Genomic DNA, 16,432 nt, shown 5'->3' on the forward strand with positions numbered 1-16,432 from the left:
ATCCGGCTCACCCCTTCGCGGAGCCAGTAGGCCAGGAGCAGGATACATCACTAAAACATAGTCTTTGCAATCCTAAGTGCCCAGGAGAGCGTCGAAGCAGGGCTGGGGATTGGGACCGATGAGGGGGCATGGACATCCAAGGGAGGTAGCTCCCAAAGCGGGGAGGGAGCGGGTCCTTGGGTGGGGGCTGACCCCAGCACTCTGACTCCAGGGTGGGGCGGTTAGGAGCGGGCCCAGACCTGCGGGCTTTGCTCCGGACCGACGGTGGTGCGCTTCAAGAGGGTGAGCCGCCCCCGGGCTGCACTCAACGCCCCTCTTTCCATCCCCAGAGACCTCCTCCAGTTCGCTCAAGGTGGGGGCCTCCGTCTTCATCGGCGTGGGGGCTGTCACCATGTTCATGGGCTTCCTGGGCTGCATCGGTGCCATCAAGGAGGTCCGCTGCCTGCTGGGGCTGGTGAGTGCGGCTGGCCCGCCGAGGGGCGCGGGGTGGGGGCCGCCTGGTAGCGGTGCCCGGCTGACTCCGTGCTGCTCTGTGTCCCCCAGTACTTTGCCTTCCTCCTCCTGATCCTCATCGCTCAGGTGACCGCTGGAGCCCTCTTCTACTTCAACATGGGCCAGGTAAGCAGCCTCCCGGGTCCCCGCTGGGCGGGGATGGGCCCCGGGGGTGGGAGAGAGACAGGGGCCCTCTGAGTTGTCCCAGACTAACCCAGGAGGTGCCTGGCAGCCTCTCAGCCCTCCGGTCCCTGCGATCTCCCGTCTCGGGCAGAGTTGCTGCAGGGCCTGAACGCGGTAGCTGTGCCCCAGCACTTTGTAGCTGCAGGGCGGTGGGCGAGCCGCTTGCCCCTGTGCCCGTCTCGCCTTCCGCAAACTGGGGAACTAAGGACGATAATACATTCAACTCCCAAGGTTCTGGTGAGCAAGCAGTGAGATTACTCTGGTAAAACCCAGCACAGCGCTTGGCATGGTTGTCCTTGTTCTTAGGCACCTCAGCAGGTACTAGATCATGCCATGAGGCCCAGGCAGGGGACTGTCAGCAAAAACATTTGTGTCACAGGGAAGGCACTCAGCTTTAAGGAATAGAAAAGCAGGCTTACTGTGGCTTAAACCCGAAAGACGTCTGCCATCGACGTAACCAGAAGCCGGGTTTGGAGTCTCAAAGATCGTGCGTGCCATTCACTATGTGACAGCACTCACCTCACGGTCACAAGACGGCTGCCACAGCACCAGGCGCAACATCTGTGTTGCTGCAGCCAGAAGAAAGGGAAAGGGACAAAGGCAAAGTAAGTCCTCCCACAGCCTTCCCCAGACGGGGTCGCAAAGGCACCCCTGGCTTTAAGGGGTCTCCAAAGACAGGCACAAAGGAGAAGGGAGCCGGGAATAGCTGTGGGGTGGGCCAGTCGATTGTGACCGTCAAAGTTACCGTTTATGGAGCGCCTATTATGTGCACATGGTATGTTCTAGAAGCTTCTCCCACACGGTCTTGTTCTGTGGCAGCTGTGCACTGTGTTATGTTGACAGACGGGGAGGCAGGTGTTGAGAGGGGTGGGTGTGGCCAGAACAACAATAATAGTAACTAGAATCACCAGCATCCCTGCGGTTGGTTCAGCACATACCATATACTGAGTACAAGGCCAGCCACTTGACTTTCATTCTTTGACTGATCCTCACCATGCCCTCCCTCTCAGGGTAGCGTGTGAATCCCCGTCCTACGGGTGCAGGGTGAGGGCACCCAGCCAGCCTGTGGCCGGGCCAGGCGAGGGCACAGACTCCCGGACTCTCGGCCAGAGCTCGCCCCAGACCCGCTGCACGTGGCCTGTGACCCAGCTGACCCTGGGGGCCCTGCCTTCCTCCAGCATTACAGTTCTTGTCCACCAATGGGGGAGGCAGAGCTGGTGGCTAGCGGGCCCCCGCCTGTTACCACTTGAAGGTCAAGTTGCCTCAAATCACTCTTACAAGGAAGGTGAGAGAGCATTCAACCATCATCAGCCACTGACACCGAACAGAGCCTAGAACAGGTCTGGTACTGGCTGCTGCACGCACACGACAGTCACTGTGCTTTCCCCACTACAAGGCCTAGGGGATCGTGGGCATGGTACCCTCGTTTTGAGACATGGGGGCACAGAAATTAAGCAGTGTGACCAAAGGTCACACGGCTAGTAAGTGGCAGAGCCAGGATTTGAACCCAGGCAGCTCGCTTTCTGGGTTCATATTGGTGAAATTTGCTTTGCCGTGGTCCCTACCTGAGTCTGCCTTACTTATTTATAAATCACACCCAGCCTGTTTCTCCGGAGAATTAGAGCTGAATTCCAACACAGGCACAGGGTCGCTAAAATCAAAAAGAGAGATGGGAAGAGGAAAACCAGTGTCCCTGAAGCCAGGGGACGAGATGCTCATGGTAGCTGAGGGCTAACTTGAATGCTGAGCTTCCTGGCAGCCAAGGCAAAAGGGGAAATAGTGGTTTCGGTAAATGAAAGGAAGTTCGCTTGGCGATCAGACAGGAAGGCAGTGTTTAAGGGAGGGAAACTCTTCCCAGTGAAAGCTCATGAGATCCGGTCTTCATTTCAGCCCTCTGGCACCCAGGGCTTCTCTGAGACCCAGTCCGTGGTACCTTATAATCAGGGTGAATAAAAACAGGGCCCCAGTGAGTTCCTGTGATTCAGAAGCTGGTCGACTCTATAAGGTTTTTGAGCGGTCCCTTTCTCATCCTCTGTGTGTTTCCCCATCTACGTTAATAAAGATGGCGCCCATGTACCGTCATCTATCGGATGACAAGCACGTGCCAGGAGCTGAGTAGTAACTTGGTACTTGGTTCAGTTGTACAAGCATTTTCCAATTGAAGAAACTGAGGCTGAGAAAAGCAAAATGACTTTTGGACACAGCCACACATGACTCGGATGCGTCAGAGTGGAGAATTCCATCCCGATCCCTCTGACCCAAGGCCCATGCCTCCCGCTACAGCAGGCTGCCTCCCTGTGGGCTGGCATAATCTCTGCTTGGCCAGTGACCAGGAGCTCTGCCTCAGAGGCGTCCCACAGCCCCAGAGCAAGGCCTGTTTGGAGAATCGGGACTCCCGACTCCAGTCCAGACTGTCACACCCCACTGTTCCCCCCTCTGCCTCCTGCTTACCGCACCCCACCCCCCTCGGGCTCCACATCTCATGCCTCCGGGTCCCAGCCTGCCTCAGCTTGGCCCCCCTCTTCTCCGGGAAGGCAGAGGGACGTTTCCTGGCTCTGCTGGGGAAGTTCTGGCACCACTCTATCACCCCGAGTTGGAACGAATGATTTATTTTTTCTTTCCCAGCACATTGTAAATCCCGGTGGAAGACTAAACATGCCCTTGATGATGTTTATTCCTGCAGATGAGGTCCAGCTGGGGAGGTGAGCCTTGCTGAGCCTGAAGGGAAGAGGCCTTTTAAAAGCAAGGGCCCATCCTTCCCCTCACTCTCCAGGCCTCCCGGGCAGGTGGGAAGGACGAGCCACCGGGCCCCCCCTGAAGAGGTCTCCGGGGATGCCATTTGTCCTTCCTGCCCCAAGTTCTCAGCAGCCACTGTCCCCAGGGGAGCGACAGGGGAGGCTGGGAGCCTTGGGCAAGACACGTGGCCTCTCAGGCCCTGGGTTACCGCATCTGTAAATCGAGGGGAAGCCTGCTGGGCCCCCACTCCCAGGGCTGAAGCGAGCACACGCTGCAACACGTGTATAAAATAGGGTGGGGGCCAAGGCCTCAAGGCCACAACCTAACTGCCTGGGTGGCGATCCCTGCTCTGAGGCCCCCCGGCAAGTGACCCTGCCCGCCTCTCTGTGCCTCACGCGCCTTGCAGGTCAACCAGCCGTAACTGTGCGTGTCCACCCCACCCCCCCTTATCTGCAATCCTGAAACCCAAGAACCACTTTGAAAGGCAAAAAATGCCACTTGTAGCCCATTTGGTGGCAAAATCAAACCTAAGCAGAAGCAAGGCTATTTATGGCCTCTGTTTACCCCCATTTAGGAGTCCCTCGGGAATTATGAATGGGAGAGACCACGGGGTGTGGCACAAACCCCAGTCCCTTTCTAAAAGGGGAACCTTCCTCGGTGCCAGAGCACGCTGGCCCCAAGGGCCGCCTCAGAGCGCTCTGCTGAGGATGAAGACTGTCGCCGCGTGGGAAGGGCATAGCGTCGTGCCCGCCCAGGGCGGACATCTGCTGGCTCCGTGGCAAGGGTCTACCGCGATTGTCACCGTCATTAACTTCACTGATGCTTAGTAAGGGCTCAGTAAATGGCGGCCGTACCTGTTGCCATTGGTGGAACCTGAGTATTAGCAAGAGCTGTGGGCACCGGGATTTGGGAGTGAAGATTCCCTCTGGCTGTTTCCTCATCTATTTATCCAGCCTATTTAGTGGACACAGCCCAGGTCTGGGCTCCAGAGGCCCTGTGTTCTGGGGTGGGCTCGGACGATTTACCCGGCCTCTCTGAGTCTCAGCTGTGGTCTGGGGCCATTCCCAGCTCTGACACTCTGGGATCCTGACTTGTTCTCCGCAGGCAGTGGAGAGTGGGAGAGGGTCAGGAGGAAGGACGTGAACATACTGTTTGCCAGGATGTCGGGCACTGGCCTTGGCGTGCTTAAGCAGGCCATACTGCTAACCCGCCCACAACCCGCACGGGGGAGGCCACCGGGGCTTCGGTGGGTTCCCCCGGGGGCTTGAACAGAAGGCCTAGGGGCTGAGGGCTTGCGTGGGCTGGGTGGGAGCTGCGGGGTAGAGGTGGTGACAGTGGCTGGGCCACACTGCTAGATGCTCCCCCGGGAGGCTGGTCAGGAGAACTGTGATGCCCTTCCCCCACCTCCTCTTTCCCACCTAGGAAGCTCAGAAGAGCCAGTGCGCCCACACCCTAACGTACAGGTGGCAAGACGGGTTCCTTGAGGACAATGCAGTTCTGTGAGATGCCTGCTCACTGTGCTGGAAACTTCCTGGTCCACCGGCCTGGATTTCTACCGGCCTTGGGTGTGGGCAGCTGGAGCCAGGACAGAGAGAGGTGGCCTTTCCCTTCCCTCTCGGGAAAGGGAAGAAGGCGTCCAAGCTGCCCTTCTGGAAGGGAATCATGGAGAGAGTGGGATGGAGACGGGCATACCTGTCAGGTGCTGGGGCCTGTGTGGTTCCATGGCAGCGGAGGGCAGTGCCTGACTCAGACTCTGCCCGAAGGAACTACGGGAGCCTGGGGAGTTCTGGGCTAGCTGCTTGTGTAGACTGTGGCTGGCTTTCAGGAAAGACGGAGGCGGTGGGGACTAGGAATAAACAGGCTTCCCCCTCTGAGTTCACCATTGCAAAGGGCCCGCGTTTCCTATCGGGATCCCAGGATGATGCCTCGGATCTGCTGTATCTGCATGCTTTTTTATTTTTTTCATTTTCTTTAGTTTTTATTTTTGAGAGAGAGAGAGAGGGAGACACAGAATCCAAAGCCGGCTCCAGGCTCTGAGCTCTGCACAGAGCCCGGCGCGGGCCTCGAGCTCAAGGAACGTGAGATCGTGATCTGAGCCGAAGTCGGACGCTCAACCGACTGAGCCACCCAGGCGCCCCTGTATCTGCATTCTGGCAAAGCACTTGGCAATGTATCCTGTGGGAACCCCAGGAGAGGACAGGAAGATGTGGGTCCATTACATTGCATGGCCGGGGTGGGGGGGGGGGCACCCTGTTCCTAGGGGGCAATTGACTGCATTAAAGAGCATGGAGAGAGGTCTGGACACCATCCCAAGGAGTGGTCAGAGGATCCAGAGAGGAGGGGGTAAAGGGAGACACAGTCTGGACTTGAGTATCTGAATGGTTTGTCCTGGGAGAGAGTGATTTGATTTGTTCCCGTATGCTCCCATCTGGGACTTGGGAGGAAGGGGGAACATGAGAACTAATAGGAATGGGTAGAAGTCATTTGAGCTCAACTTAAAGTGCATTGCTTGTATCAAAAGCCTCCCTGCTCCTGCGATGTGCTATTCTGTGAAGTACTGAGTTCCCCATCACAGGGAGCATTTAAGCAGAACCTGGACAAGTGTAGGAAGGACTGTTACATTCGGGTGACGTGCGGGACTCAAAGGTCTCTTCTCATTCTACCTTTCTGTGAAAAGCCACTGCAAGGTGAAATAAAAGCCCAGCATTGTGGTAACAGGGAGTCACCCCAGAGGCTGGTGGCATCTGGCCTCAGGTGGAGACAGGGGGCGGCTTGCTGTGGTTGAGATCTCAGGCTTCTGGGGCTGCACGTATCAAGGTTACAGTCGTGTCTCTGCTGCTCGCTCACTGCGTGACCTTGGGAAGTTGTTCTGACTCTCTGGCCTGTTTTCTGGGAAATGGGGAAGGTGGTGGTCTTGGGCGGGACCGGGGCTGGCCTCTTGGGTGTGTGACACAGGGTCCTACACTTACAAGAGTCCATGCTTGGTGTATACTCTGATGGCTGTGTTGAAATTCTTAATCATTTTTTCTTTAAAAAAAAAAAAATTTTTTTTAACGTTTATTTCTTGAGACAGAGCATGAACGGGGGAGGGTCAGAGAGAGAGAGGGAGACACAGAATCGTTTTGAAACAGGCTCCAGGCTCCCAGCTGTCGGCACAGAGCCAGAGGCGGGGCTCGAACTCACGGACCGTGAGATCACGACCTGAGCCGAAGTCGGACGCTCAACCGACTGAGCCACCCAGGCGCCCCGAAATTCTTACTCATTTTGAAGCAAGGGGCCCCGCATTTTCGTTTTGCACTGGGCTCTGATTGCACGGCCGGTCCTGGGCAGGACCCTTCATCGCACAGATAGTGCCACAACCCAAACTGGCCGGAGCTGGCCGGAGGCTCGGCTGGATCCCAGGACTCTGTCCCTCTCCATCCCTCGCTCCTGGTCTCCTCCATCGGCTCCCTTCTCAGGCAGGCCGTCCCCAGGGGAGCCTGAGGTGGCCGCCAGCAACATAGGCCCTCATTCCGCCAGACTCGTGGAAAGAGAAGGTCCCGCCGGGTAACAAGCCCGTTCTTGAACCACTCACTCTACTCAGGGTGTGGAAAGCGCCAAGTGGCCGCTTGGGACTTGCCCGCGTCAGCGGGGGGAGGGACAGAGCTTCCCAGCCCCGTGGACGTATTGAGGGGTGGTTACCCCTGAGGAAAGCAAGTACCGTTTTGAGAAGGGAGAATCCAGTGCAGAGCGGACAAGTTGCGGAGGCAGGGGCGCGGTGAGATAGTGGGCATCTTCCCGCTCCCCCTCCCTGTTCCTTCGGGTCCCAGGAGAAGTACCTGGTTGCCAAGGTGACCTCCCTGAGCTCCCAGCATGGCTTCCTGGGCCTCAGGATCCCCAGGTATCCGCTCCGGGCTGAACCAGCCCCACGCCCTGGCCCCTATGGCCCGGCTATGTCCTTCAGCTACCTTCTGGGCTGCAGGACGGTGTGGTGTTTCCATGGAAACCACCCAGCCTCGATGGAAACCACCCAGCTTCCATCGCTTTCTCATTTCAGAGGGACTGAAATAGGGAAGTCCGGGCTGCTGTGGCAACCACGCTGGGGAATAAATAGAGTCTAGGTCGCTGGGGCAGGCAGGTGGGACAGCCGTGGGAGAGGCAGCCCGCCATGCAAATGCCCCTGGGGACCCCCCTGCTTGCCGCGCCTCGCCTCGGGGATCCTCCGCCCACTGGGGAGAAGAGGTGGAGAACAGACGGTCAGGGCCCAAAGGCCCGAGACCCGCAGGCAGCCGGCCCCAGCTGTGTGACAGGGGCCGGCCACTCAGCTTCTCTGGGCCCTCCTTGACACGGCCCTGACCTACTGCAGGGTCTGGCCATGCGTTTTAAGTGCTGGCAAGGCTTAATGGGTGAACACTTAGGCTGGGAATCAGACAAGTCTGGGTCTAAATCCCAGCTCTTCACGTGTTGACTGCGTGAGCCCAGCCAAGTTTTTTAATCTTTCTGGGCCTCGCCTTCCGCATCTCCGAAAACGAGGGACCGGTCTGCCCTGAGTCTTAAAATGAATCGATGCCCTCAAAGTGCTTAGCACGGTGCTGGTGCAGAGCACGCACTTGATAAAAGCTAGCCACTGTTGTTGTTGTGATTAGTACCAACAGGAAAGCTTTGCAAATCGTGAAGCTCGCGGTGGGGGGGGGGGGAGTGAAACAAAAAGTACCATGCTGGGAGTTGTGTCAAGAGGGAGAGGGGCAGAGAGCCCTCCTGGGGAGGGGGGTAGTGTCCCAGGGTTAGTGGGGGGGGGGGCTAGTGTCCCAGGGTTAGTGGGGGGGCAGGGAGCCATCCTGGGGAGGGGGCTAGTGTCCCAGAGTTAGTGAGGGGGGCAGAGAGCCGTCCTGGGGAGGGGGCTAGTGTCCCAGGGTTGTGGGGGGGGGGGCAGAGAGCCGTCCTGGGGAGGGGCTAGTGTCCCAGGGTTGTAGGGGGGGGGGTCAGGGAGCCGTCCTAGGGAGGGGGCTAGTGTCCCAGGGTTAGTGGGGGGGGGGGGCTAGTGTCCCAGGGTTAGTGGGGGGGCAGGGAGCCATCCTGGGGAGGGGGCTAGTGTCCCAGGGTTGTGGGGGGGCAGGGAGCCATCCTGGGGAGGGGGCTAGTGTCCCAGAGTTAGTGAGGGGGGGCAGAGAGCCGTCCTGGGGAGGGGGCTAGTGTCCCAGGGTTGTGGGGGGGGGGCAGAGAGCCGTCCTGGGGAGGGGCTAGTGTCCCAGGGTTGTAGGGGGGGGTCAGGGAGCCGTCCTAGGGAGGGGGCTAGTGTCCCAGGGTTAGTGGGGGGGGGGGCTAGTGTCCCAGGGTTAGTGGGGGGGCAGGGAGCCATCCTGGGGAGGGGGCTAGTGTCCCAGGGTTGTGGGGGGGGCAGAGAGCCGTCCTGGGGAGGGGGCTAGTGTCCTAGGGTTGTGGGGGGGGGCAGAGAACCGTCCTGGGGAGGGGCTAGTGTCCCAGGGTTAGTGAGGGGGGCAGAGAGCCGTCCTGGGGAGGGGGCTAGTGTCCCAGGGTTGTGGGGGGGGACAGGGAGCCGTCCTAGGGAGGGGTTAGTGTCCCAGGGTTGGGGGGGGCAGAGATCCGTCCTGGGGAGGAGGCTAGTCTCCCAGGGTTGTAGGGGGGGTGGGCAGGAAACAGGGAGCCAGGCCTGTGGGTCCATCCGGAGGATGTGGGTTCTCTGAGCGCTATGTGAGAGCCGCCTGTGGGGTTCTCGCGGAAACCCACTCACTGCACTATGAGCTGGGCTCTGAAAACCCCTGCCTGGAAGTACCTGTCCCATATCCTAATCCTTTCCCCAGAACCCAGGGGCAGGTTTGCGGCCGTCCCCTTGGCGCCCTGGCCCCTCGCCCTGGGGTTCTGTGGTGACAGCAGGAGGCCGTGACCAGCCTCTTCATGCTGATGTGCCAGGAAGGCCCCGGAACAAAGTCCACGGGAGAGGCCAGGCGGGGCCAGGCTGGGGCTGGCTCTTGCCCCCTCCCCCCCCCCTACTCCTACCTGGAGCCTGGGGCCCTCCCTGTTCTCAGTTCTCAAAGCCAGTTTCGGGTTTGCCTCCCTTTGCACAGCTGACTTGTTCCTGAAAAGCTGCCGAATCGCGAGCCTCTGTTTGGAGCTCCGCTGAAGGGCCTTTGGGGTTGAACCGTTTGTCCCCTGCACCCCTTCTCTGCGAATCGCCGTTTTCTTGGTGGGGTTCAGGTGCCTCGCTCCGTCACCGAGGGACCCCGAATTCCCAAGCACAGAGGGGGATCAGGACGGTCAGGATCTGGATTTTGTGGGGCCTTGGCAGGCACGAGGATTAGTTAGTTGGGAGAGTGTGAGTACCAGCCTTGTGTGAGGCGTGGCACAGAGTACACGCCCATTCGCTATTCAGGCACACCACTCCTACTCCGGCCAGGCTTCAGCAGGTACAGCCCTTGCTCCCATGGAGCTGACATCCCAGTGAAGGGGAGAGATAATAAATCCTGAAAACAAATGAGCACGGGACGACAGCACTAGGAAGGAAAACACAGCCTGCCTGCCCTTGCAGGTCGAGGAGGGCCTGGGAGGGGTGGGGGGAGGGGATAGAGAAGGGATGTGTTCCATAGGGTGATCTAGGAGGACCTTTCTGAAGAGGTGGCATTGAAGCAGAGCCCTGGAGGAGGTGAAGGAGTGAGCCTTATTAATATTTGGGAGAAGGGGAAAAACAGCTGGTGGGAATAATAAGTGCAAAGGTCCTGGGGCAGGAGCGCGCCTGGCAGGAAGACAGCAAGGAGACCTGCGTAATCGAAGCAGAAGCAGCGAGAGCAGAGGAAAGGGGGTTTGGGAGGAGCAGGGGCCGAACAACGTAGGGCCTTGTGGGCCACTGAGGGGATGATGCTGGAGTTCTTCCCGAGAGGGACAGGGGGCCACTGGAGGGTTTGCAGTAGTGACATGGAAAGATGCACATTTAAAGGGTCCTGCAGCCACTGACTGCTGAATAGAGCATAGGGCGGGAGTGGCTGGCCCTGACCGCTCCGGGCTTAGTGTGGCGGCCAGCAGGCGGCTGGCGCCCTGGAAGTACCAGGAAAGTAGTTGGAATGGACAGTGAAATGCCTTCAGGCCAAGAGCGTGTCCCTAGAGTTGGGGTGGGTGAGGAGAGAGGCCTTCTGAGTAGATGTGACCACAGGTGGCGCACGGGTTTCAGGAAATCTGCCTTTGATCTTGTTCTCCGCTCTGCAGCTAAAGGAGGAGATGGGCAACGTCGTGACCAAGCTCATTCAGAACTACAAGGATGGTCACGAGGACAGGCTGCAGGAGGCCTGGGACTACGTGCAGGCTCAGGTGAGGCGGGGGTGGCAGGGACAGGGCGGCGTGAGGGTCCCGGCCTGTGTGGGTCTGGGTCTGGGTGTCCGTGTCCCTGACAGAACGTGCCAGTGACCGTGTCTGTGCGTGCGTATCTGTTGGGGGCAAGGGGGCCCCTGAGGCGTCCCCTTCCCTGGCGCCCCAGCCACCACAGTCCCTCGCTCAGGGGGCCCAGGGTCCTGGGGGCTGCCCGAGGCTCGCAGCGCTCCGGTCTGGGGTCAGGAAGAAGGCCCTCGTGTCATGCCAGGCTGGGGAGTGTCGGGAGTCCGTCCTGGGGGCTGAGGAACCGTGTGCCAAGGCTGATATGCTCACACGAGTCTGAGTGGAGGCTACCTCTGGGAGGGTATTGACAGGACAGGTGCCGTGGGAACCTTCTGGGGTGAGAGGAAGGTTCTATCCAAATCCTGATGCAACTGGCAGTTAATGCCAGTATGTGTGTGTGAACATCAAGCTGTTTGTGCCAGTGTTTGGGTATTCCACCTCAGTTACAGAGAGAGAGATCGACTGACTGAATGAATGAATGAATGAATGGCTGAATGAATGAATGAATGAGTGGCTGAATGAATGAATGAGTGGCTGAATGAATAAATGAATGGCTGAATGAATGAATGAATGAATGGCTGAATGAATGAATGAATGGCTGAATGAATGAATGAATGAGTGGCTGAATGAATGAGTGAGTGACTTGCACTCTGTGTTCCCAGCCTGCCCTGGTGGTGAACCATTCACCACACCCACAAATGGACCCCAGTGATGGCGAGGATCAGATGGGGCGAGTTCGGGGCGTGGGGGGGCTGTGTCAGCTGGAAGGCTCGGTGCGCGCAGGAAGATGTTTTCGTCACACGCTCCGTGTGACCCGCCATTGCTGAGATTAGAAGGAGGCTGCTGTCCCAAGATGAGCACGTACACCTTCAAGGAGTCTGGGGCAGAGCTGGGTCCCTCGAGGGATGGCGTGCACCCTACCGTGGGAGGTAGCTGACTGGTTGGGGGGTTCCCGAGGCAGACAAGGCCTCTAGATCATTCTGTCAGACGCCGCTTGGAACTGGGGCTAAGAAAGCTGACTGAGTCAGGCTCCCGGGGGCTGGAATACCAACTCTGACACTTCCTGAGCCTCAGTTTCCTCGTCTGTAAAATGGGGCTGTTGATCCATGCCCGTGTGCGATGTTTCTGAAGCCCACGGCCCTTACGCACCACGTGAGTGGGGAGGTTTTATTGCTCCTGCACAACCACTGAGACGTGGGCCGGTGGTGGCTGGGGACAGATCCTGGCACCAGTCAGGGTAGGAGGCTCTGCCTGGTGTGGTGGAAGGGCCCAGGACACCTGCTGAGCGTGTGAGGGCCTGGGGGTGCCCCTCAGAGGCGTCAACCCCCCTGCCAGCAGATGAAGCCGGGAGGAACTACTGCCTGCAGCCCGGGGAGCCTGAGCGTGCTTGGCTCGCCCCCTGCTGGCCACCGGGCTGCCCGTCAGGCACCCGCCACCCTGAGATGGGAGGGAAGCAGGCGGGGGGCACAGACCACACGCCTGAGCCACAAAGATCACAAAGTTGAGCCGCTGGTCAGTGGCAGAGCTGGGATTCAAACCCGGTAGCCCGACTCTAGACCCCCCCCCCCCCGACTCTTCAACTATGTGCCGTCCACCTTTCTTGTGTCCTATACGACTACGTTCTGTCTTTCAACTTGAACGTCCCTCCTGTTCTCCTTTATTATTTTTACTGCTCCCAATTTATTTTTCCTCCTGTTTTAATATTTATGGTATGTGTTTCCTGAAAGCCCCTTTAAATTCCCCGTGGCTCACAGAAGCCAAAGTGAAACCTGAACTCTGATCCTGGCGATTTGGGCAGGACCGGGGCGGGGGGGGCGGGGGGCTGGTACCTGAAAGCGGCAGATCCGAGCCTCCGTCCTGGGAGACCCCACCCCGGCCAGGAGGGCGGCCTGCCTGAGGGCCAGGGCCACAAGCGGCTGGTCTCCCCGGCAGGTGAAGTGCTGTGGCTGGGTCAGCTTCTACAACTGGACGGACAACGCTGAGCTCATGAACCACACCGGTGTCACCTACCCCTGTTCCTGTGAGGACCAGGAGGGGGATGACAGCTTCCCTGTGAAGACGGGCTTCTGCGAGGCCCCTGACGGCAACAGGACCGAGAGCGGGAACAACCCTGAGCTCTGGCCCGTGTACCGTGAGGTGCGTGCAAGGTGGAGCTGGGGCTGGGCCTGGGGCACTCATGGGTTCGGGCACAGGCCAGTCAGGCTTGCCTGGGCTACTCCTTCCTGCCTCCCCTCCTTCCTTCCCTCCTTCCTTCCTTCTTCCCTCCCTCCCTCCTTTCCTCCTTCCTTCGTCCTTCTCTCCCTCCTTTCCTCCTCCCTCCTTCCCTCCCTCCCACCTAACCTTCTTCTTTCCTTCTCCTTTCCTCCTAACCTTCCTCCCTTCCCTTCCCTTCCCTCCCTCCTTTCCTCCTTCCTTCCTCCCTCTCTCCCTCCTTTCCTCCTCCCTCCCTTCTTCCCTCCCTCCTTCCTTCTTCCCTCCCTCCTTCCTTCTTCCCTCCCTCCTTCCTTCTTCCCTCCCTCCCACCTAACCTACCTTCCTTCCTTCCTTCCCTCCCTCTCTCCTTTCCTCCTTTCCTTCCTCCCTCTCTTCCTCCTTTCCTCCTCCCTCCCTTCTTCCCTCCCTCCCTCCTTCCTTCTTCCCTCCCTCCCACCGAAACTTCTTCTTTCCTTCTCCTTTCCTCCTAACCTTCCTCCCTTCCTTTCCCTTCCTCCCTCCCTTCTTTCCTCCCTTCCTTCCTTCCTCCTCCCTCCCTCCTTCCTTCTTCCCTCCCTCCCACCGAAACTTCTTCTTTCCTTCTCCTTTCCTCCTAACCTTCCTCCCTTCCTTTCCCTTCCTCCCTCCCTTCTTTCCTCCCTTCCTTCCTTCCTCCTCCCTCCCTCCTTCCCCCCTTCCTTCCCTTAGCTGTTCCTGCCCTTGATTCATCTGTTTGCTTGTCATTTGTACCTGCCTCTACATATTCGTTAATTTACCCATTCAAGGAGCATACTCCCCTCTCTGCAGGCCCTCTGCGCTGGGGGCGGGCCCTCCTGGTGATTGTGCATGGAGGGGTGAGGCGGCTGGGCGTGGGTGACATGGCTGTGTTCTCCCCTTGCAGGGCTGCATGAAGAAGGTGCAGGTGTGGCTGCAGGAGAACATGGGCATCATCCTAGGCGTGTGTGTGGGCGTGGCTGTCACTGAGGTCGGAATCCTTTCCCCCCACCCTACCCCCCCCCAGCCATATCCCATTGTCCTTGCCCTGCTGAGGCCCCCTGGAGGCTGAGGCCCATCAGCTTCTAGAGGCCCTGCAGCAGGCCTGGCCTGACCACTGCCCCTCCCTGGGCCCCTCTGCCGCTGGAATCACAGGCTGGGCATGAGGCTTTAGTTGTGGGTCTGCTTAATCCTGTGCAAACCCCGTGACCCTCGCCGACCCGGACAGTGAGGTGCCGCTCGGGGGCCTGGGTGGCCCTGCCTCCCTCTGACTCCCTCTGACTCTTGCCCTCTCCCCCAACAGCTCCTGGGGATGCTCCTGTCCATCTGCCTGTGCCGGCACATCCATTCCGAAGACTACAGCAAGGTCCCCAAGTACTGAGGCGGCTGCCGCCCCCACCTCCCTGCCCGTCCCCCAGCCTCATGGCTTCTCGGGGTCTCCCTGGCTCTCCTCCAGGCTCACCTCCCACCCCCCTCCCCCACACCCATCCTGTGCCGGCTGGAAGCAGGGGGCTTTCTGGGGCCTGGACCCCTGTCCCTACCTTTTTGCCTCCAGACTTGAGCCCCGGGTGCTCTGTGGATCCTCAGCTTACCGCCAGGGTTCTCTTAGCAATCCAGAGAAAACGCTCCCTGCAGCGTCCCTGCACGGGCGGACTGGGTTTCTACCTGCCTTGGGAACTGTATATATTGGATGGCGAAGTGTATTGAAAATTGAGGGTCGGGGTGGGGGTGGGGGGTGGATAAGGCACCCTGGGCTGTCAGGGGATGCCCACTGCGTGGGTAGACTTTTTTTCCACGATAACGCTTCTGTCTTTGGTTTTCACATTTTCATTGAAGGCAGTGGGAGAGGGCGGGCTTCGCCTGACCGTAGGAGCAGCAACCCTTCCCTGGGCGGCCCCAGCCCCGGGAATCCGAAGGGCGAACCCTTGGGGCATGACACAGAGCTGACCCTGCATTCACCAGGATCCCGCGCTATCCAGGGACCGGGGGAAGGATGCTTTCCCCTGGGAGAAGCTAGGCTGGCCTGTCGTCTGCCCCCTAGGGAATGGGTGGGTGAGGCTGTGCCTTGTGAGGGGGTGGGGAGAGGCTCTGTGCGTAGCTCTGTGAAACATGTTCGAGGTTTGACAACTAACTATTAAAGAGGATTTGTAACAATCCAGTTGGCTGCGTGGAGATACTGCTTCTGAGGTCGGGAGGACCGACGGGGAAGAGGCCGGTGGCCCCTGAAGCGGGGCCCCGAGGGCCGTGGCTGGGAGGTGTTTCCACCGGGCCCACCAGGTGGCGCTGCTGTCCCAGCCAAGGAGCCCGGCGGAGCCCGAAGTTGTTCCTTCCATGGCTACTTCCAGGCACCCCACCAGCCCCGGGCTGGTGAGCCTTTCATACCAGCAGGAGCACTGGTGAAAATGCAGATTCCAGGGCCCGGGGGTTCTGATGCAGCAGATCTGGGTTGGAAAAGAATCTGCATTTTTAGCAGCCCGCCAGTGATTCCTAATTCATGTTGCTTTAGATCCCCAGGCCCTGATAAGATGTAGCCACAGATGCTCCCCAAAAGGGCGGGGGGGGGCGGGGGGGCAGGCCAGACAACCTTGTCTCCAGCCGGGAGGTAGGAACACACACTTTAGGGACAGTGTGTCTGTTGACCTGAACCTAATTAATTTCTTGCAAAAGACTTTCTGTGGCTGCTCCACAGGCTCAAGCCCGCGGAAGGCACGGGGACAGCCCCAGGGGCCGAGGAACCCTGCAGCTCCATGGAGGCCGCTCTCCGCTGCAGGCAGAGGCTCTCCCTGGAGCTCTTACAGTGCACGGAGGTCTGAGGGCTCTGAGTGAAGCCATTCCAGCTTATTTATGACCTGCTTCATTCCACGGGGAAGTACGGGTAATAAAATATAAAACGTAACAGGGAAAATACAAAATTATGAGGAAATAGAGGCATGGGTGAGATAAGTGCTGCTGAGTTGCCCCACCTGGTGGTGGCACATTCGTGCTGTGCACCTCACGTGTTCTCCATGGCTGTACTCAGAGCAGACATCACTAGTCGATCGCCATTCTCATTGCCTTAGCCCAGATGCCAAGGCCATGCTCAAAGCAAATGTTACTCATTGCAGCCTCAGAATCCTTCCCTAGTCGGTACTATCCATAAATCAAGTTGGCATGCAAAATGAAAGCAGTTGCCGTCTTTGAGCTCTGGTCGTTTGGTTGAGCCATATCTAATTTTGCCTCCGAGCTTCCTGGTGGTCAAAGCAAAAAGGGAAGCTCTGTCAGCTTTACAGCTCTCATTTCCCAAGGTTTCCTTAGCTACTAGGAAGAGTGTGGCTGGCTGGAATCTAGAATTCAAGACCACCCTCAAACACACAGGCTTTGATATCCCTTCGTGACTGGAGCAAAAAGCGTAAGTGAGCCTACTGGGCCCGACCTTACGCTGGTTATTGGCAGCAAGGACAGAAGCTGTGCGTCTGCCAAGGAGTAGACAGGA

The 16,432-nt window shown here is 58.7% G+C and overlaps 1 protein-coding gene across 3 annotated transcripts in view; it reads left to right on the forward strand.

The window, feature by feature from the left end:
- The window catches only part of CD82 (CD82 molecule), a 50,870-nt gene extending 35,752 nt beyond the window's left edge, over positions 1-15,118 (forward strand). For all 3 annotated transcript variants that reach the window (XM_047070793.1, XM_047070792.1, XM_047070794.1), the window contains 6 exons: positions 330-454; positions 544-618; positions 10,609-10,710; positions 12,706-12,909; positions 13,868-13,951; positions 14,264-15,118. In XM_047070793.1, coding sequence (XP_046926749.1) covers positions 330-454; positions 544-618; positions 10,609-10,710; positions 12,706-12,909; positions 13,868-13,951; positions 14,264-14,341 — 668 coding nt within the window. In that variant the 3' untranslated portion in view covers positions 14,342-15,118. The remainder of the gene's footprint in view (positions 1-329; positions 455-543; positions 619-10,608; positions 10,711-12,705; positions 12,910-13,867; positions 13,952-14,263) is intronic.
- The last annotated feature ends 1,314 nt before the right edge of the window (positions 15,119-16,432 follow it).

This window comes from Lynx rufus, unplaced genomic scaffold (genome assembly GCF_022079265.1).
Source record: "Lynx rufus isolate CCGP_SWC_20201006 ecotype Redwood Valley unplaced genomic scaffold, mLynRuf1.p SCAF_9, whole genome shotgun sequence".
Taxonomy (NCBI): Eukaryota; Metazoa; Chordata; class Mammalia; order Carnivora; family Felidae; genus Lynx; species Lynx rufus.